Genomic DNA, 21,622 nt, shown 5'->3' with positions numbered 1-21,622 from the left:
TGTTGTTAGGATGGACCCTCCTACTCCCTGCGGAAGGGTGTTTTGCGGCCAGTTCGTCCAGTCCGTTCAGTCCGTCCGAGGGTAGGGTTTATAAAAAGGTCACGCAAATACGCGCGTTCTACTGGCTGCCGAGCGCAGCGAAGGCGGCGTCGATTGGCTAAAATACCATATAAGTGGTGGACACATTGTATGTGGTCTACACATCGTACTTAAATGCACCGTTCAAATTTCATTTTGCCCCCCATTTTCAAAACATAAGCCGCGGAACGCCACGCTACTCAAGGTACGCTGCGTGTATGCATGGTAGTTTACATTAGTAGCTAGCAAGACACACATACACAGATAGTCCGAGGTTCCTGGGGCTGCTTAGGGGGTAGCTTATAACTTGCGGGATTTATCCTGAAAGTAGGTAGCCGTGTTAAGGGGATTAAGCTCTAGAACCCTCTGGGTTCTTGGGGCTTTATCCCACCGCCCACTCTGCGCGAGAGCACATTTGGCACCTGGTCCATTGACCGCAAACCCGACAGCGAACCAGTTGAGCCGGTCGTTAATGGTTATTGATGGGCACGCACATTGCGTGCGTGCAGTTGGTCGGGAGGGGTACCGTAACTGGTCTCTTTTAACCGACAGATGGGATGGGGGCTGTAATAGCCGATCAATAACCAGCTTTTGCAATTAACGGCCGCCTTTTGGCAAAAGGATATCGCACCTCAAGCTACAGTACTATCCGGGGGCCCAACCCTGAAGATTCGACTGCACAATTTGCAAACTAAAACCGCTCCGGGCCTTACGGCCCGTGACTGTGGGATAAGTGATCGGAGATAACCTTGATAAGGGCAAGCAATCCCGGTAGTACGCATATTCCAACACACTACTCTATGAAAACCTACTGCTACGTGCAGTGTACTTCGACATTGTCTAACGCGTCACGTTTTCGTGCTCGCAGAACTATCGTTCGGAGTAAGCGAAAGAGGACGCGCGAGGAACTCGAGGAGGCCCAGCGCGAGAACGAACGCATTAACGCGACACCCATGCAAGAGGAAAAGGATGCGCGAAAACGACGTCAGACCAAGCGCAGAAAGAAAAGATACGACTTGAACAAAGAGCTGAAGGCCCTCAGCGTGCACCAAGACGAGACAGATATCACAGAAGCGACGGGAGTTCTGGCTGATCGTATGGAAGAGCAGGAGGAGAAAACGGAAGAGTCCGATCCTGCGGTACATCAGCGGCGCTTTGCGGATGCAATGGAGGCGGCGTATCAAGCTGGAACCGATGATGTGGCCCTATTCCAGGCGCCTGTCGTACCAGACCCAGAGGTCCGAGAAGAGGTCCGAGAAGAGGTCCCCGTTTTGGCTGCACAGCGAGCTCGAGAGAAAAGAGCTAGCAGGACGTTGTCTTAGGCTGATCGTGAGCGTACACGCGATGCACAGAGAGCTCGAACGAAGCGAGCTGCTATGTCACTATCGCAGCGTGACCGTGCGAGGAAGAAAGACGCTGATCGCAAACGCACCCGACAAGCTCAGTTACGGGGAGAAGAGCTTCTAGAACGAAGAGGTCAAAATAGACAGCAGCAAACAGCACACAGATCGGAGCTGAATGTACAGCAGCGACAATATGAACGAGAGCTAAACTGCCAACAGCATGCAATTCGCAGAGCTGAACGTCCAGAGGAAGAGCGAGACGCTGATCGTGCGCTAAATCGTCAGCAACAAGCCGATCGACGGAGCGAGCTGTCGGAAGTAGAGCGAGATGCTGAGCGTGAGCTACACCGTCAACAAGAAGCAGATCGGCGATCTCGGCTGACATTAGATGAGCGCCGGATGGACCTCGAGCGGGTGCGCACTCGACGCCAATGCGTCCGACATGGGCACGCTCTTATATCTCTCGAAGACTTCGATGCGTCCATGATAACGGGTGACGACGTGGTGAACGGTCGCCACAAGCTCCCGGCTACAGCCGTTTGCCCGATCTGCAATGCTTGGAAGTGGCCTGGCGAGTCTGCGATATAATGCTGTCTGGCAGGCAGGGTAAGGCTGCCCCCACTACACCCCGCGCTCCGGAAGCTGCTTCAGCTGTGCGGAGATCCCGGGTTTCGCCGTCAAATCCGTGCCTATAACCAAGCTTTTGCATTTACGTCAATTGGTGCTTCGTGCTCAAACCGATCATTTCAGAACGTACGTCAAGACGAGAGCGTTGCCGGTACACACGGCGTGTACACATATTGCATTCAAGGGGCTATGGGGCACTACCTAGGATCTCTCCTGCCCCACATAGACCTTCGGACAGGCGCGCGGCTAGCACCCAAGTTTGCGCAGATCTACATTGTGGATCCAGACATGCAACGCCGCGCGGAGCGACGTCTTGGTATATTTGCGGATCTGGATCGTGTTGCACTACTATACATCGAGAAAATGATGGCAGAGCACAACCCATTAGCGCAACGGTTCCTCCACTTTGGGCAGCAAGTGCGTCAACACAACACGGAGGCTCCAGTAGACTTGGTCTTCCGTCTGCATGATAACACCTCGCGACCGAGGACGCATAACCGCCCCACTGTGTCTGAAGTGGCTGCGACTCTCATTGAGGATGGCAACCTGGCTCAGCCTCGGGATCTACTGCTCTTTACACGCGATCAAAGGCTGCTACGTTTGTACGAGACTCACGCCGATTACGATCCACTCCAATACCCGCTTCTCCTTCCATATGGAGAGAAGGGCTGGACCTACACAGACGAGTTCGCGAATGGTGCTGAGTATCGAAACAAGAAGGCGATGTCGCTTCGTGAACACATCGCGTTCCGCCTTCATCAGAAAGTGGATGACCAGTCCGCTCTCCACCAAGGCGGGCGTCTATTTCAACAGTGGTGTGTAGATCAGCGTGCAAAATGTGAGCAAGAACAGCTTCGCTGGGTGGCCGACAATCCGAAAACACTTCGCGCCGATCAATACAGGGGTGTTCAAGACGCTTTGCTCAACGAAGATACTTTGGCTCTGGCGGAAGGAGAAGTGCTGCTGTCGGAATACGACCGGGTCCAGAACATATTAATGCACCCGGACCAGGACGGAGGCAACAGAGGACGACCTACCCACTTTCTTAATCAGGTTGGCAAGCGTATCATACTACCGGCTTCGCACCTGGGTAGCCCGCGGTCCATGTACAAGTCGTATCAAGATTCGATGGCAATTGTTCGGGAGTATGGACGGCCCGACGTCTTCCTGACGGAAACGTGCAACCCCAAATGGGACGAGATTCTTGAAGCGATACCTTCCAATATCCAGACAGCTCAAGATCGACCAGACATCGTGGCTCGCGTGTGGCAGCAGAAACTGCAAGCGACGCTTGACGATTTAAACCAAGGTGTTTTGGGGCGAGTGCGCGCGCGGATTTACGTTGTCGAGTTTCAAAAACGAGGGCTCCCCCACGCTCACGTGCTGGTTATTTTGGCTGACGAAGACAAACCTCGAACCCGCGAGATCGTAGACAAGATGGTATGCGCTGAGATCCCAGATAAGGATACAAACCCTCAGCTGTATGAGACGGTCATGTCGTGCATGCTCCATGGTCCATGCGTGCCTGCAAACCCTTCCTGCGCGTGTATGAAGGACGGCAAGTGCACCAAAGGATATCCGAAGCCCTTAGCAGAAGTTACACAGGCCAATGCCAACGGATATCCAGTGTACAGACGACGTCGACGGCAAGAAGGTGTTCTAAAGTTCAAAGGCAGAGAATACGACAAAAAGTGGGTTGTACCGTACAACCCGTACTTATCCCAGAAGTACAACTGCCACATCAATGTGGAAGTGTGCACGGATATTACTGCGGTTAAATACCTGTACAAGTATGTGTACAAAGGACCCGACATGGCTATACTCACTGTGGAAGAAGTCCGAGGAGGGCAGCAGAGTGCGCGTCGAGAACCAAATGAGATTCTACGGTTCTTGAGCGCCCGGTACATTTCTCCGGTGGAAGCTTGCATGCGCCTGCTCGATTTCACGATTCAGGGGAAAACCCATGCGGTGACACAGCTTACGGTTCATCTCGAGCCAGGCCAGACAATTTGCTTTCGAGAGACAAAAAACCCGGAGGCGGTTTTGGAACGTGGTAGTCACACGATGCTGACCATATTCTTTGAGTTGTGTGCGAATGAAGAGCCTCAGAATCATATTGCCAGGACGATGCTGTATCAGGATATCCCCAAAGAGTTCTGCTGGAAAGCGCCGGAGAAAGGGCAACCGAAAAGGTGGGCTCGCCGGAAACAGTATCAAGCTGCCGTTGGTCGCATGATTCACGTGTCTCCTCGAGATATGGAGCGGTTCTACCTTCGGCTACTGCTCTGTCAGCGTAGAGGTCCAACGTCGTTTGAAGACTTGAGAACGGTTAACGGGATTGTCTGTCCCACATTCCAAATTGCGGCGCGGGAGGCTGGCTACTTGGAGAATGACAACGAGTGGGTTTCGTGTTTGAGGGAAGCGGCTGACTTCCAAATGCCGTATCAACTACGCCAGCTCTTCGTCACCATTCTGGTGTATTCAGCTCCAGCAAATGTTGGTGTTCTATGGGATCGGTTTTTCGCGGATCTTTCCCAAGACTTCGCACGCAAACATCAGGCTTTGATGGACCCCTTCAAGTCGGCGTTGGTCGAATTTGAAACGCTGATGAGCATTCAAGAACTACTTCAATCGAGTGGGTATGCGGTAGCTGACTTCGACGAACTTCCTCCGTTGGGGTCGTTCCCAACATTGATTCGTGAAGCGCTTCGCCAAAACGGTTTACTACGTCGTGAGCTCACTGGATACGATGCGTCAGCTTTGGAGGTGATTGTAAACACAGAAGACCAGATGAACGAAAGTCAGCGGGTGGTTTACGACCAGATTATTGAAGCGGTTGAATGCCCGGAGGAAGGCAAGAAACTATTTTTTGTCGATGGCCCGGGTGGTACTGGAAAATCCACACTGCTTCAAACCATACTGGCCAAAGTCAGACTCTCGGGGGAAATCGCCATCGCTGTGGCGTCTAGCGGTATTGCCTCGCTCTTGCTCATGGGAGGTAGGACAGCTCATTCTACATTCAAGATCACTTTGAAATTAAACGAGAGCTCGACGTGCGGTATCAGGAAGAACTCCCATATTCAGGAGTTGATCAAGCATGCAAGTTCAATTATTTGGGACGAAGCACCTATGGCTCATCGTCACGCATTCGAGGCAGTAGACAGAACACTGCGGGACATACTCGATAACGGTACCGAGCCTTTTGGGGGGAAAGTGTTTGTACTTTCGGGAGATTTCCGCCAGATTCTCCCGGTCGTTAAGAATGGAACACCCGTAGAGACAATTGACGCTTGCCTCAAGTCGTCTAGGCTGTGGCCCCAATTCCAGACGTTCCGTCTCACAAAAAACATGCGAGTGCAAACTGCTGATACTGCAGACACTGCTGAGGAAATGGCTGCGTTCTCCGAGCTCCTACTGCAAGTCGGGGAGGGAAGGCATGATGTAACTCCTTACCTAGGAAGAGATTACATGAAGATCCCGCGCGATATGCTGATTGAGAATCCACCTGTGCCTGAGGATGAGGACCAGGAAATTCGTCCTGGTGTTATTCCAAGAGGCATGGATCGGATCATCGACGAGATGTATGGCGAGATTAACAACCCCGAAGTTGCTACCGATGAGTATTTCGCTAATCGTACGATCCTCACGACCACGAACGCAATCGTGCACCGCATCAATGAAGCGGTGACCGATCGATTAACTGGACAGGCGCGGGAATACATGTCTTCCGATTCTGTACAAGACGACGGTGACGGCAATTTCTTCGAGCAGGAGGTACTCCACTCGATGAATATCAGTGGAATGCCTCCCCACAAGTTGACCCTCAAGGTAGGAATGCCTATCATGATGATGCGGAACCTGAATCCAGATCTAGGGCTGTGCAACGGAACACGGCTTCGAGTTGTGGCCCTCAAGCCACATGTCATCCACGCCACAATCATGACAGGTGAGCGACAAGGGCAACATGTGTTGATTCCCCGCATTGTTTTCATCAGTGACGGAGACATTCGGAGCTTTCCGTTTCATTTGAGACGCAAGCAGTTTCCTGTCCAACCGGCCTTTGCGATGACGATTAACAAGGGACAGGGACAAAGGGTGCAGTACTTGGGGCTGTATCTTGCTACGCCTTGCTTCTCCCACGGGCAGCTGTACGTTGCGATGTCGCGAGTTACTTCAAGATCAAGATTCAAGGCGCTGGTCGAGTACCCAAAGCTGGAGGAGGAGGATGGGGTCTACGCCCAGAACATTGTCTACAGGCAGATCTTTGGTTCGGAGTAGGAATGTTCAATTTCATATGCATTTAATACATCACGTTTACATAAATCATGTTTACGCCGGAGTGCAGCGAAGGCGGGAGCCCATTTCCCCTTGGACTAAAACCTGCCACCTCCGCCGCGTAGCGGCGGCGAACGGCTAGTCCTAAACTATCATGCTAGCACGGTGTCCGTCCGTCCGTCACACGAAACGCTCAGATTTTTGAGCCTTCCCATTGGCTGCCGAGCGGAGCGAAGGTGGCTTCGATTGGTTAAAACAGAATTATGTAGCTTACATCAGTAAATTCATGTGGTTCACAGAGCACATATGGAGATTAGCACAAGACTATCCATTATCCGAAGGCGGCATCATTTCAATATTACGAAGTATTAATATTTAAAATGTTGCTTTTAATATTTGAGTGCTAAACAGACAGAGCTTCTTATTCTCAAATGAAGTAGCCCCTACATCCTAAACTATCAGCAAGGTGCTTAGCGTACACGTAGGAATGCGTGTTTTCGAGGTTAAACTAAAATATGTAATACTCTGCACTTAATAGTTTCTGCAAGTTACAATGACTATAATAACTACAACTGTTTTGTAAATAAATTATCTGAGAGTGAGGTAACTGACTGAGCTGCCAAAGCGTAGTTCATGTACAATAGAAGCTGGCCGTAAGAACAAAACGCTGCAAATAAACGTTGTCACTTGATTCATAAAGATAGATAGATAGTTTTGGGTTGAATAAAATGAACTCATATGTGTTACTGCTGTAAACCATTGTTTTCTAAGAGTTGTTAAGACAGCAAAATCCGATACTACTTAACTGGCGGACGTGTCGTCGACAGAGGCGTACGATACGATTTTAAATGGAGCGGCAAGACAACAAAAAAACACGAGAGGTGTGAATTATAGTTGATTAAGTAGACCCCATAAAGAAACGTTAATAAACTTGGAGCCTAAATGACGTCCAATAGTCCTGAATTCATCGTTAAATTATCAAATACAAAATTACCAGCACAGCAGCAATCAATCATAACTGGCACAGATTCGAGTGTTAATTCTGAATACATACATTAAAAATAGTACAATTTGAATATAGTTTAGCTTTCATTGAGTTTGATATGGAAGTGAACAATCTTTAGTTCCTTACAAGCTGAAATAGGCAGTACAAGCAGGTAAGTAGTACAAGATGGACAGGCCATTACTATCGTTTGTACTGGTATGAGCTAAGTTTCATAGCAGCTCAGAAATAGCCCGAGATATCGAGCACGACGCTAAACGAAACATATTGTGAAGCGTTTGTATAGATGTTATTTGAAGTGCTGGTGGTCTTGGGTGAAAGATGAAGATACACTGATAGCCAGCAATAAAAAAGAGATTGCACCAAGAATCTTGATGCAAGATCATTAGAATAATTATTTCTTAAACCGGGTAAGCATCATGCTGACCCAAAGTAATGAAATTAAAAATAATCACATGGTTTCATCGTTTTTTTTAGTTATCCCGCCGAAGCGTAGCGGAGGCGGGATCCCCGCCCGCCGGGAGGGCCAAAGCAAGTAGAGCTAAACCTAAATTATCGCCGCGTAGCGGCGGCGCTCGGCTAGTAATATAATAGGTTCGTAAGTATCATTTTGTTTGACGCAGTCTCATGTAAGCTCGGTTTTCGGGACAGTATTGCCAAGAGAGTGCAGTAAAGATTGTGTCCTTGTATTTGTCCTACCAGCGGGCCGACTGGGTTTAAAGGTAACCTTCCTTTTTATTTTCTTGTAAGAGCATCAATAGTAATGCCTATTAGGAGAACACACCTGACGATCACGACGCCGTCAAGCATCTACAATATAATGCAGTCGCTTACACATACTCCACATTGCGGTGTCTGACTCTGTGCGAGGTATGCCTTCTGATGCTGTTTCTGGAGACTCTCGCGTGTGACGGTAACCGCACTCGTAGATCCGCTCTTCGATCCATTCCAAGTCGTTCGAAAACTTTGCTGCGATGGCTTTGCAGGTTCTTTCGGCGCAAATGAGATGCGCTCCTTGGTGTACTGGTTCTCGTATGAGTATTCGCCCGGTCTGGTCCTTGAAAGAACGCGTCTCCATCCTGGGGGTAACCGCACTATTTTCTTCGGTTCAGTCGGGGACAGTAGACGTCCCACTGGGACAATGAGCTTCTTGAAGGCGTCCACGACGTTGGTCGCGTCCAATGCCGATGTCTCAAGGAATTCCATCGAATGTTTCGCTGCAAACCTCGCGGCTTCAAGTGTTGAAACTTGTCTACTTTCCGGCAAGTGAGCCAGGTCGCATTTATTCCCCACGAGGATCAGCACGAGGCTCTCATGCGAATGCTCGTGCACCTGAGCTAGCCAACCGGTTACGTGCTCGAAGGAACTGCGGTTCGTGATGTCGTAGACGATCATGGCGCCCACTGCGTTGCGGTAATAGGCAGCAGTGAGCGACTGGAATCGCTCCTGTCCAGCGGTATCCCATATCTGTGCTCTAAGTCTGCGGTCTCCGACGCGAATTGTTTTGGTGGCGAACTCGAAGCCCACGGTCTGCACGCTGTGTGGCATGTATTTGTTTTTGGTGAAACGCATGACAAGATTGGATTTGCCTACACCCGAGTCACCAATGAGAACCACCTTGAGGATAGATTCGGTTATTGGCGGCAGCGCCGAAAAGCGCGGGCTGTTGGACGCGGATAATGACGACCCGGTGACCGAAGCTTGACTGGTGGAATTTTTCGCGGCGGTGGAACTGATCGAACGCGGTATGTCCTTCTGGCGGAATATCTGCTCCCGAGCTACCTCCCTCGCTGAGATATATCGCTGCAATGGGTTGGTGTATGCATTGCTGCTGCTGTTGTTGGCGACAGAAGACGACGATGATGTTGCGGGTGACGCCGGCAACTCGCACTTGCTGCCCGCAGTGGTCATCAGCAAGAAGCGAGGTGACAGAGAGAAGCTAAGGTAGGTGTTGCAATGCCGGTTGCAGACGCTCACAGCGCCTTAGTAGAGGGAGCCGCTTGACGCGCGGGACCGAGGTAAGAGTGGGCTATGCTGTTCTCAGGGCGGAGCAAGAACTACTACGTACATGTAGTACAGTACTGCACCCCGTTTTCGCGGGGGTGGTATATCGGATTTGCAAGCAAATCACATTTTAGCGTACAAATCATAGTTCATTTAGGTTCAGGATCATTACATCCGAAAGTTTATCAAAGGCGAAAAAAGGGGTGCAGTACTGTATAAGATTTGACAAGGAGGGTTACATGTACAAAACCATGTAATTTTTATCCAAATTTGCCGAAGCTGGCGCCTGGGTTGAATACTAGTTTCCCGATACAAAAAATCAAGCTATTTGAAAATCGACAGACACAGTTACAGATGGTACCCTGGTGCTCCGTTTAAGTCCGATGTCGTACTTTATGCGAGCCTTAGTGAGCTCAAGTGGTTAAGCCGATTGGAACGTACATATCGCAGGAATTGAAAATACGGAAACAAACGCGACTGAAAGGTCGCTTCCGAGTGCTCCTCGGACCGCCCCGATGATTCGACGGAGACTCCAGGCCTGTGTAGCAGCCATTCTCCTCCTTAATCGCACATTAAAATTTTTAAGCGATAGATCAAAGGGACTGGTCGCACTGGATTTGTTTGTCGTCTGGGCTTGCGAACATAATAGCACTGCATGCTCGCTCTCTCCCTTTAATGGATCGCAGTTCAAATTTCGAGGCTCCCATGCATTATGCATTTGAATTTGAGAAACCCGTCCATACATAATGGTAATTAATATAAACCACATTTGTGATTACAAAAACTGCAGTGGTGTGAAGGCATAATTTTTCTTCCCATACAGAAACAATTGGCGGTGACCCGGGCTACCACATCAACTACACTGTCGTAATGCATGATTAACGTGGTTGAGGCGGTCGGATCCACGTCTGTCGCACATCCAAATGTGGTCGCTGTAGTATTCGGACGTGCTGTCGAACTCACGTTGAGAACGAGCTGTTCGTAGCTGTCTTGCTGCTACTAAAGCGCGTTGCAGTCGTTTGTGTTAGCCGTGTGGTGGCTGAGAGCTCCGTTGGACCCGGTACTGTCTGGCTGAAGCCACCTGTACCGCCAATACGGCGGTCTACAGTTATTTAACGGAACATGTATGGGATCTCGAGCGCGGTTGAAAATGCATAATGTGAAACAGTTGGCGGTGACCCCCACTCCCAGTACCAAATTTGGATTAATTATTTTTACCGGGAGTTCGCTGGCTCACCGTACAAAGTTTGTAGCAAACTATCCAAAAAAAATGAGGTGCTACAGGAGGCATAGCGGTGCGAACAGTGAACACCGACGAGTTGTGAACACGTCCTCCCTCCGGTGACTGTAAGGAAATCACAAATAGAAGATAATTTGGGGGTAATATAGAGGTGCGGGGTTTTCTCGAGTAAATTGACGTCGAGTAAGGCCCTTATTCGGCGACACTTCGAGTAAAAATTTCCATTCTCCTACTCCCGTAACAGCACTATCGGACAATACATACCCAGCGTAACCAGAATCAGCTATGATTTCTCAAAATATTTTTTGACAAGCGCCGCAATTAGCAAGCCAATCAAATAGCAGTAGCCGACAACGCGTTTTGACAAGAAAAAGTAACACAAATTAGTTACAGCGATTCTGAGTTATTGATTGGCTACCACTTCCACGCGTGCCATGCCATGACACTAGAAATTGGTCCCTGGCATGGCGTGATAGGTATAGGTCGACCAGGAATGTGATTAGAGATCATGCCAACAGGCAAGTAACACAATACTGCGTAGGGTTGATAGCAATTGGGTCGTAGCTCTGCTGCGTTATGGGCTTTTATGCCTTCATTATTGATGCTAGGCTTGCCATATCAAAGTAGCGCTAGTCAAAGTTCTACTAGTTGCGTGTATAATAAAACTGTTTTCGCCAGTCTTGCACTCTGATGTGGTAATTGTTCTTTCAGCCGTTTTGAGGCTTGAACAGGCCTTCCGAATAATACATTGCAGTGAGAATAATATGTCAATATTTAGATATAATTTATTTTTCAGTTGTGATGAAAACTTTCAGTAAGATATTTCAAGTATCGTCATAAATTATTTGTAGCCCATGCTTCACAAAACTACTCTATCCCAGCTAAGCAAAACTGAGAGCCAACCGCTGCTTGGTTGGTTGGCAAGTCCTAGGAGGTGCATCCACATCAGTCCTCCTCATTATCCAATTCACTATGCCTATGACAACCCCTTCACCAACCAGCAATGTATCTTGGAAGTAGTGGTGTGATATTGCTATTATCAAAACAATAGCGTATTTGTCAATATCAAATGTTTCCCTGCAAGTATTGATTTCACAAAAAAGCAAGAATCTCATTGCAGTTGTATTATCGGAAGGCCTGGGCCTGAAGGCTAAAGGTAATTCCAATCATACTTTGCTAAATGGTCTTCTATTTACCTGTTTAAAGTTATCAGAAAACCAAAATACGCTACAGATCTTAGAATGAAGCCTTATCACGTAACACTCTTGAAATGATGTTATTCTCAAATGTCGTGGGATGGCGTTAACTTTGCCTTGTAAAGTGCTGCAAGTTAGTATGAAGAGGCTACTATTGTGAATCATGGCTTTCAAAGCAGTTTTGATGACTTGAGAGTAGAAACTACCCAAATCGCAATCAATTCTCCTACCAACATCGACTTATGGATCCGAGCACCAACGCATTACTGGTAGGACTTCTTAATTTAAGCCGAGGCAACATCAACAACTAGAAAATAGTATGTTTCCATCATTTCTGACCTTTTCACTTATGCGAGACAAATAGCGCTAAAAAGTCGTATCTTCGCTCCTTCAATTAGGACCGTCATTTTCAGTGCTGAAAATGGCAGATTTCCCGCCGCCCTGCCGGGTGTTTGTGGCTTCTCTCCGTTGACTTGGGCGGCAGCGTCGTGCGATGTTCTTGCTCTCCTTTCCTTAGCGACGGTCTGCACCACCGAGTCGACCCGGGGACAGCGTCGCCTCTGCAGAACGAACTAACGGAGAAATTAAATTTTGCCTTCAACTTCATTTTAATGACCAATCACACGCCGCTACTTCATCGTTACTTCAGGTTACGATATCGCGACACAAGTCAATGTGGAATTTCTACGTGCCCGTAGATATCTATCGAGTAAACTAAAAACATGGGAACACCGCAAGCTCGCCGCAAAAAATAGCATGTTATTCGACAGTGGGAACCCAGTGTCTGCCAATGACGGTCCATACTGCCCAATTATGCTATCAATTGGAATGTTGGACACCGTGCTCAACAAATGGTGCGTGCAGTAGCGTCGGCACGACGGCTAAGACAACAAGAGAAGACGGTGGCAATAGCAGTGGCATGCTTCAGGAGCGCTGTTCCGCGCCATCTTAATGGTACGACTTCGACAGACTGGCTTCGACTCGAAGCTACATAGCGCAAAATGAAGCGTCCTGAGAGAAGTGCGTGTTAGTGAAGTTGATCCAACATTTACTCGAAACCAATCCTTTCCCATTATAGAGTGGATGTTGAAAAAAGAAAATCTCGAAGACTCTTTGGGGAGGATAACACCGGGATCCCAGAATGCTATAGGAAATCTGCCCAGCGTTTATATGATTTCTCTTCCAAATCATATCCGCTTAGATTCATTCTGGACAACGGTTCCGCACCCGTTCCCCCTTTCGCTGCGCAAGATGTTGAGTTCTCCACTACGTCTTCGCAGTTGTGCCTTATAATTGTTGTATCTGTGTCCTCGGTCTCTTTAGCCAGTAATATTTCAGCGGCCGCAGAGCATGTCACCAATCCTGCTTTGTCATCACTGCCTTCATAGTTGCACAGTTCACCTGTACCCTCCACAGAAAAACTTTCGGCGGCTACACCGTCTGAAGGCTCCTCTGCATTTTCACCGTCGCCAGTATCCTCTGGAGCTGCGTAGGTATAAATCTCGGGGGGTACGGGACTGGGTAGTTCATTGATCTTCATTCCAAAAACTCGAGCAAGTAAGTGAACTCCTTGTACTTCTTTCCTCGATAGCAGCGTTACAGCTAATCCCTTCCCACCAAACCGCCCAGTCCTTCCAACACGATGCAAATATGTTGCTGGGTCCCGCGGCAAATCCAAGTTTACCTACAATTTTGCAAGTACGACAATCAGAGATCAAGTTTTCTAAGCATCTCTCTCTTTCGTAACAGTGTACCACAACGTTGACTTTGTCGACGTCAATGCCTCGTGCAGTGAGGTCGGTAGACACTAACACACGCGAGCGTGATGCTCTAAAGCCTTCCATTGCCTCCAAACGTGTCGCTTGAGGCTGTGAACCGGTGATACTTGCCGCTGGCCAACCGTGCGCTGCAAGAGCTGTGGCCAACGCTTCCGCACGAAATTTGCCGTTGCAGAACACCATGCACTGCATAAACACGATCTCCGACAGCAATGCTGTCAGCTTCACCACCTTTGCTTTCATATTCAGAATGTCGTCACCTGCCGCTTTCCTGGATGGTATATCGACAACGCTGTAGAACTGGCGTACATGGGGAAGCCAAAGCTCTGGGGAATTTGACTGTTCTCGTTTCTTCCAGTTTTCGAGGTCTTCAGCAGACGAAATAAACTCAGTGGTGACGTCGTCCGGTCTTCGAACTCGCACGATCTGAAACAGCAGTAGAGAATTTGGTGAAACATATGATTTCAACTGCTGAGCACAATTATGTGAAATAAACTACAAGTTACCTGTGGAGTCCTCATCAGTTGTGCAACTGCAAATAACTGGTCAGGAGTGAACGTAGCAGAGAACGCTAGTGTCTGACACCAGCCAAAAAAAAAAGGTTAAACTGATGACAATGACCACTCTCCATTGATCAAGAGTAGCGTCATTACTTGTCGTCTCTCGGGAAGAGCGTCTGCGATATACTGGAGCTATTTCACACGTAGTTAATGTTGCCAATCAATACCCACACTATTCTAGGGATTTAATGCACTCTTACGTCTTTCTCGAAATCTCGCGCCATGAGTTTATCCACTTCATCCAGAACCAACAGCCGAATGGCACTGCATGGTAGTGAGTGCTGATCCACAAGGGCCTTCACACGTCCTGGCGTGCCAACCACAATATGGCACCCGGCTGCCAAGTATATCTAATCCACACGAATCAATACAGTCATCCGTCTCTGTACCTCACACCACTATGGTTACCTGATCTTGAGCTACTGATAGACCACCGATGCACGTGCGGATGACGATATCTGGTCGAAACTGAGCCAATTGCCGCAACACACTCTCAATCTGAACCGCGATCTCCCGAGTTGGCGCCAGAATCAAAGCCAACGGAATTCCCACTACATGACCCTCGATCTTTTGGTTTTGCTGCTCCACCTGGCGGATAGTGTATTCGATGGCGGCGACTCCGAAAACAGCAGTCTTGCCCGTGCCAGACTTAGCTTGGCCAATGACATCGTTGCCGAACATGGCCACGGGCAGCGCATGAAGCTGAATGGGCGACGGGCGCCGGAAGAGCATGGTTGTAAGCGCATGGCCAACGTCCGCATGCAGTGGAAGGTCGCGGAACATCGTCGTTCTGGCAACCAGTGCTGTGTCCGAGGTTGACGTCGCCATTTAGAGTCTAAATTTTAGACCGCAAATGTGAATGCCAACCATCAGTAATTCGTTTCAGTCAACTTGTAAAACTAGCCGAGTGCCGCCGCTTCTGTATTACTACTAGCCGAGCGCCGCCGCTACGCGGCGGTAATTTAGATTTTACTTTAGATTTTTGTCTCCCCGCCTTCGCTTCGCTTCGGCGGGATAATTAGTCCAAATCCTCTGTGTGCCTAAATTGACTTCTTAGATTTCATAAATCTGCGTTTCATTTGCTACAAAATGCTGAGTTCCCAGTAAGCCGTGTATATATTTCTACCGGTACAAAAGACTGAACCCCTAGCACATACTTACCATGCTCATAAACGCTTACGCTAGTGATCTTGGCAAAGTCTCTTTATTGTTGTTGGCTATCACTGTACCTTAATCTTCCACCAGTCTAAAAACGCTAAATAATATATTTAGTTCAGCGTCGTGCTCGATTTCACGGGCCGTTTCTGAAACCTAAATTGCATCAATACAAAGAATATCTGTCCAGCTTGCATCAAATACCCGCTTGTACTGCCTGGTTAAGCTTGTAATAAACTGACTACTGTATTAACCACTTCGCATACCAAACTCGCTACTTTGAAAAAGTGCTACAATTTGAATATTTAATAAAATATTCAAGCTGTAGCATATTTTTATGCATTGAAGTGTGTTCATTTTGTGCTGATTCAGAATCAGTCATAAGACACTCGAATATGTGCCTGTTATGGTTATAGCCTTTGGATATAACGATGCGTCGCAAGACGCCTTGCTGTTGTTGTTGTTGACGGCGGTATTTTTATTTGATACTTAAACGATGATTCCAGGATGGTTAAACGTAGATTAGGCTTTAAGTTGATAAACGTTTCTTTACGGGCCTACTTATAGAACCATAATTGGCACCTCTCCTGTTGTGCTGGTATCTTACCGCTGCATGCAAAACTTAATTCTACGCCCTTGTCGACCAGGACCTACCTATTAGAAGTATTAGATTATTGTTTATAAGACCAACGAAGAGAAGAAAGGTAGAGTACAAGATGCCTAACGGTATTGTTGTCGAACGGTCATACAAGATTGTTACACCACAAATCTAGAATTATTAACTTTACGAAGAACAGACAAACGTATATAAGACTCAGATATGACATAAAAAAGACCACAGGGCTAACGATTACTGCACTAGATAGATATGCGTAGATAGGGTACACATGGATAGTAGTATACTTAAGCCATGTCCTCGGAATCACGCATGCTTACGTGTACGATAGGCACCCTGCCCTCCGTTTAGTACTCAAATATCAATAGCAACATGCATTATAAAAAAGTAAAAAATATTTAAACGATGCCTTTGGATATTATAATGTATAGCCTTGTGCAAATCCCCATATGTAAACTGGGAAACACATGAATTTATTGATGCAACAACACAATCTAGTTTTAACCAATTAAAGCCACCTTCGCTGCGCTCGGCAACCAGTAGAAATATTTAAATCATTTTATCCAATGATTTGTCCGGAAAAGCGTGACAGGCACGACAATTTAGTGTGACGGACAGACAGGTTGCTGCAGTAGATGTTTAAGATAATACGCGGCGGTAGTTTAGGTGTAGGTTTATTAATATTTGCGTTGGACCATTAAAAAAAGTGGTGTGCCTACAGTAAATGTAACAGTTGGCGCTACCTGTACTGTGGTAATGCATATGTATTATTTGAGTATTTGTATTATACTCAAGTCGGTCTACAGGGTGATTGACGTGGTTGAGGCGGTCGAATCCACGTCTGTCGCAACACGCGGCCACTAATGTCCAAGTCCTTCATCCAAAAGTGGTCGCTGTAGTATTCGGACGTGCTGTCGAACTCACGTTGAGAGCGGGCTGATCGTAGCTGTCTTGCTGCTACTCAATCGCGTTGCAGTCGTTTGTGTTAGCCTTTTCTGTGTGTGTGGTGGCTGAGAGCTGTCACGGTGTACAGTTAGATGGTGGATTAACGATGCTGACCGACTGCCTGCAGAAGGTCTACTCGCTCCAGACTCTCCAGACCACGTCCACGCAAGCGGGACCTACGGTCAAGTCAGTGACGTTCCAAGTGTGAGGTCGTGAAGCAGCTGGTCGTGGCGGGAATTGGAGCTGGACCGCCACATACGAGGGATCTGCTGAAATGTAAGGAGCTTTTAAACTCTTAACCGAGGTGGAAGGAGGAAGAAGGAGAAAGAAGTGGGAAAAGGATGAGCGCTCGTGGATGGTCCGGCGGAGGACTTGAAGCCAGTGAAGGGGTATAGGATCCTCCGTTGGAAACGTAGCCCGTGGAGATCCTCGAGGAGGAGGAGGAGGAAGTGCGCGCTGAGAGAGCTCCTGGCGGCGACACGCCGCAGAGACCTCAAGGAAGGGAACGCCAGGGAGATGGCGAGGAACGTGGCACGCCGCAGCGAGCTAATCCCGAGACGGGAGAGTACGAGGTACGAACGGTCCACGTGGAAGGCGAGGACATGTTCGACGCTGCGTCTTCGTCTCCGAGAACGAGAAGGACGGTTAAGCCTGTGTCTGGGACACCTCTTCGTGGGCAGATGTCCAACACGGTCCTAGAGCAATGGACACGCCAACCGGCGCCCAGCAAAGGAACGACACCTGCAAGGACGACGATGGATACGCCCATGGAAGCTTCGGTGATGGACTCGTGAGGTCGCCGTGTGGTGAAGTGCTTTCTCAGAAATAAGAGAATGGACCTAAGAAGGGGTCACTTATCCCGAATCAGTGATAATTTCAAGTGATTAGAGAGGATTTGGATCGCCCGGCGCGGATGCACGTTGCCTGAGGTGGATTGGCCATGACGAGCAGCATCCCGTATGAGCCGACGATGGATCTGGTATGGGTGACGTACGGGAAGGCAAGATCCACCAAGGAATAGCTCGGATCCACCCTTACCTGAGTTCACTTAGGTGGATATGGGATATACTATGTACGGGTGGATCGAGTGTGGATCCTATGAAGGAATGATGGTAGATGTCATCTAGAGGTGGATCTAGTATCCACGACTAACGAGAAGGCAAGATCCACCGCGAGGTGTCCCGGATCCCATACTTCCGAGTTCGGATCCAAGGAGGTGAGGATCCCGCATAGAGGGACCTGGATCCAGGATACAGGGATGGTGGATGCAGTGGAACTCAAACTTTCGTGGGACAATGGAGATCACAGACGATCACAAGACGATGTTGGAGGATTGGAGAGCTCAGATCTATGACGAGTACACACTTACAGCAACCTGGATCGGGATGAGTGTACCCATAATAGGGGGACCATAATGATTACGCCATGGATCCGGTGGATCTGAGGATAATACAGCTGGGATGATGGGTCAAGGAGAGAAAGAACATGCAGCCGAGCCTGATAAGGGATTTAGCAGGAAGAAGACATAGAAGGTAGGAATCCAGGCAGGTATAGGCTTAAGTATCAATACAGACTTCTATTTGCACAGTAACACGCAAGAGCCTTCCTGCCCTCAAGAATCGGAACTACATTGGCCGTAGGAGCTCGGAGAAGTTTGGGAATTGCGAATCTAGTGTTGGTAGTGATAACTGGATAATACATTGGCCAAATCCTACAACCTAGTGAGCTTTTCCTTTACACGTGCAGATCCGACAGGTTAACCGGATTTACTACTTGGCCGGGTTTACCTAAGAATATCTCAACTCTCAAGATCCCGTCACAGGAGGCGGCAAGTACGACGCAAAGGCAAGGGAACACACCCGCAAGGCAACCCTACGGCCAGATCCACGATCTAGACCCTGGATCCACTTAAGCTCGAATATTCGCTTAGGATCCAGAACTAACCACGGACACAGAGTGAAGCTTTTACCACTGCTGCTCCACCCCATCCCCACGTCTCGCCAAGACACTCAAGCTTCACCACTTGAACTCTTCGGAAGTTACCGAGAGAGCAAGATCCCGCCCTACCGACGGGTACACAAGGTGAGGAAAGTTCAGCAGAATACGGATCATCGGGGGACCCCCTCCGTTAGTCGGTGTCTGGGCGCAGTTGGTAAGTTGGATCCAGCAATCTCGCAGATTTTGCTGATCCCGCTACACCACAATGGTGCGCGTGCCCGGGTCTTTTGGTGACTCGGGATTTCTCCGTGAGTCCCAAGAAGATGCTCAAGTGAAGATTGAGCCAGGGGAAGAGGCGTCGTCGGAGGTCGGATCGACGAAGACGCTGCTGAATGAAACAAGATCCGCGGATCGATAGAGTCCTGGGAGGAACTCTGTCGACGGAAGAGAGGTGGATCCGGATCCGGATCTAGAAGAAAAACCTCTCTATCCTCCCCAGGTCCCCTCGGGGACCCCTGCGGATCTTGACGCAAGTCAAGATCCGCTAACAAAACAAGGGAAGTGAAGGCGAAACGGTATGCATTTGCAGACTCACCGGTTAAGCCAACACCGTACCTAAACCCAACCCCGCTAGTCGAAGAAACGAGGAAGAAGACGAAAACGAGCAAGACTACGCGGAAGAGGATGCAAGCTCCAGAGTCGGAAGAAGACCAAGCTGGACCCAGGTCAAGCTGGTCCGACAAGGATCTCGAGTTTGTGTATAGCCACCAAGCTCTACGCGATTTTCTGCATGAAGATCCTGTCATGCGGATCCTGATACCACGACAGATCGAAGATCCAAATCAACCGGTGAGAGCACCAACGAAAACGGCGAACAAGTTGGTGGCAGTCAAAGATCTATTACGTTTGCTTACGGAGTCAGGCATCGTAGCTGGTGCGCTCGACGCAGACGATATCTTCGAGCTAGACTTGGATCTCATAGTATCCGCGACGCGGGACCTCCGTGTCAGAGTTAAGCCCATCACCGGAGAAAGTTCGCGCACTATGGATCCAGTGTCGTCGCCGAGGATCAGCCAAGCTGCGTCCTCGAGCTACGAATCCGCGGCTGAGGATGGGTCAGACACGTCGTCCGAGCTCCAACGCATGACTCTAGGACCCTCCGGGGCATCCATGCTGGAAGCGCGGGCGAGGATCCGGGGACAGGAAGTGCCTTTGAGCGTAAAGAGTCGGGATCCAGTACGCCCTACCCGTGATCTGATACAATCCAACCAGGTTCGAGCCAGATCCGACAAGAAGCCAGTGGGGTTATCGTCAGATCGGGCTCAAATAATCGCCTCACGGATCCTGACTCGCCAGTGGACCAGACGGCCACAGGCTCTTCCAACACTACCTCGGGCACCCTGCAGCGACACTCGAAGCTGCGATGAGTCGTTTCCTGGCCGAACAGGGTATGAGAGCGCCCGTGCCACAAGCGCAAGTGTTCCACGAACATGAAGCACGAGACGTGGAGATGGAATCAGTGGAGGGAGACAACTCCCATGATGATTCCGACCCAGATGATCTGGATGGCACATCCCCTTCATCAGCGGTGGTAGCAACAGCCGCAGCCGGGGCGGGTGGAACTGGTATCGGCAGCTGGGCAGATCCACCAGGAACAAGTGGCCGGATTTGCTGCGCAGCTTCCAGACCCAGTACTGTGGATTGGGAGTGTCGGTGGCACGACAATACTACCATGCTCGCCGCAGATCGGATGAATCCCCGCTGGAATACCTACATCGACTAAATGTGGCCGGTCTACGGGCCAAGTTGAAGATCAAGGATGGGGGATCCAAGGTACTGCGGGAACACGTGGATCACTTCATCGAGACGTTGGGAGATGTGGATCTGGCCGACAGGCTGACCCTGTTACGTCTTCCAGACGCAGATGAGCTTGAGGAAGTGCTGCGGCCGGTGGATCGCGCGAAACACCGCCAGAAGAAGGCGGCGGTCGGATCCGGCAAGTATCGCCAAAAGGCTCCGACGCCTACGGCCCCAGCTCGACGTGTCCACCAAGTCACGGCGCCCGACTCAGGAACTGAATCAGGATCCGACGGTTCGGACTCCGACCCTGAAGATTACCGTCGAGTCTGTCTCACTGCGTCCAACGATCGAACGGCGAAGACCGGAGACAACTCTCGATCTGGGGATACCGTACCCGGGGACCGTGGGATGTACAGATCCCGAGATCTCATGGACGGGACAGGACAAATCAGGTGCTCGCAGTGCGGATCCCGGAAGCACACAGAGTCCGGATGCTGGAAACATCCGGTCTGTGAGAAGTGTGGCAAGAAAGGTCATCCCGGAGATCATTGCTTCTACGTGTGTCATGGTTGTGGCGAGATTCACGATGTGGGCAAGTGCCCGATGGAGGAATTCTACAACCAGATCCGCCAATGGTTTGATCCAGCCAAGCACAGAGGGATGTTGCCAGAAGTGGCCGAGAAGATGTTAAACTAGGACGCTCGCCGGGTTTGAATCCGGTACGAGCCGAGCGTTCTAGGTATTGCATTTATGCATTTGTGAACAAGACATCGCTAGATCCAGTCGATAATACACGTGATCTACATGAAGTGTCAGTTGCCAAGATATCTAGTTTGCGCCAAGTGGATGAGATTGCCAGATCCGAATTCTCTTCAACCCTGGATCTACAAAGGGGAGAAAGGCGCGAGGTTACTGGGAGAAGCGACAACATGGTCGATGGTTTGAGCCTACCAAGGGTGAGGTCACTGCAGATCCACCTAAGGTTTGTCAGGTCACTGGATCCCGTGGATCTGAAGAGGTCGGATCCATGGATCTGCTGACAGGGGACTCCCGTGGATACTGGA

At 49.3% G+C, this 21,622-nt stretch overlaps 2 protein-coding genes across 2 annotated transcripts; both read right to left on the bottom strand.

The window, feature by feature from the left end:
• Positions 1 to 7,878: 7,878 nt before the first annotated feature.
• On the bottom strand, positions 7,879 to 9,237 carry PITG_17461 (Rab11 family GTPase, putative; the record flags this gene model as incomplete). Its single annotated transcript, XM_002896646.1, has 2 exons — positions 7,879 to 7,905; positions 8,167 to 9,237. 2 exons carry the CDS (start codon positions 9,235 to 9,237, stop codon positions 7,879 to 7,881), a joined length of 1,098 nt encoding a protein of 365 aa, XP_002896692.1.
• Positions 9,238 to 12,279: 3,042 nt separating this feature from the next.
• On the bottom strand, positions 12,280 to 14,932 carry PITG_17460 (DEAD/DEAH box RNA helicase, putative; the record flags this gene model as incomplete). The annotated part of the gene is made up of 6 exons (XM_002896645.1): positions 12,280 to 12,326; positions 12,994 to 13,251; positions 13,667 to 13,730; positions 13,854 to 13,970; positions 14,305 to 14,454; positions 14,513 to 14,932. The coding sequence occupies 6 exons, from the start codon at positions 14,930 to 14,932 to the stop codon at positions 12,280 to 12,282; spliced, it is 1,056 nt and encodes a 351-aa protein (XP_002896691.1).
• Positions 14,933 to 21,622: the final 6,690 nt, after the last annotated feature.

This window comes from Phytophthora infestans, genomic scaffold (assembly GCF_000142945.1).
Source record: "Phytophthora infestans T30-4 supercont1.55 genomic scaffold, whole genome shotgun sequence".
Taxonomy (NCBI): domain Eukaryota; phylum Oomycota; class Peronosporomycetes; order Peronosporales; family Peronosporaceae; genus Phytophthora; species Phytophthora infestans.
Note: the sequence above shows the minus strand (reverse complement) of the source record. Positions and strands in the feature narration are given on the sequence as shown.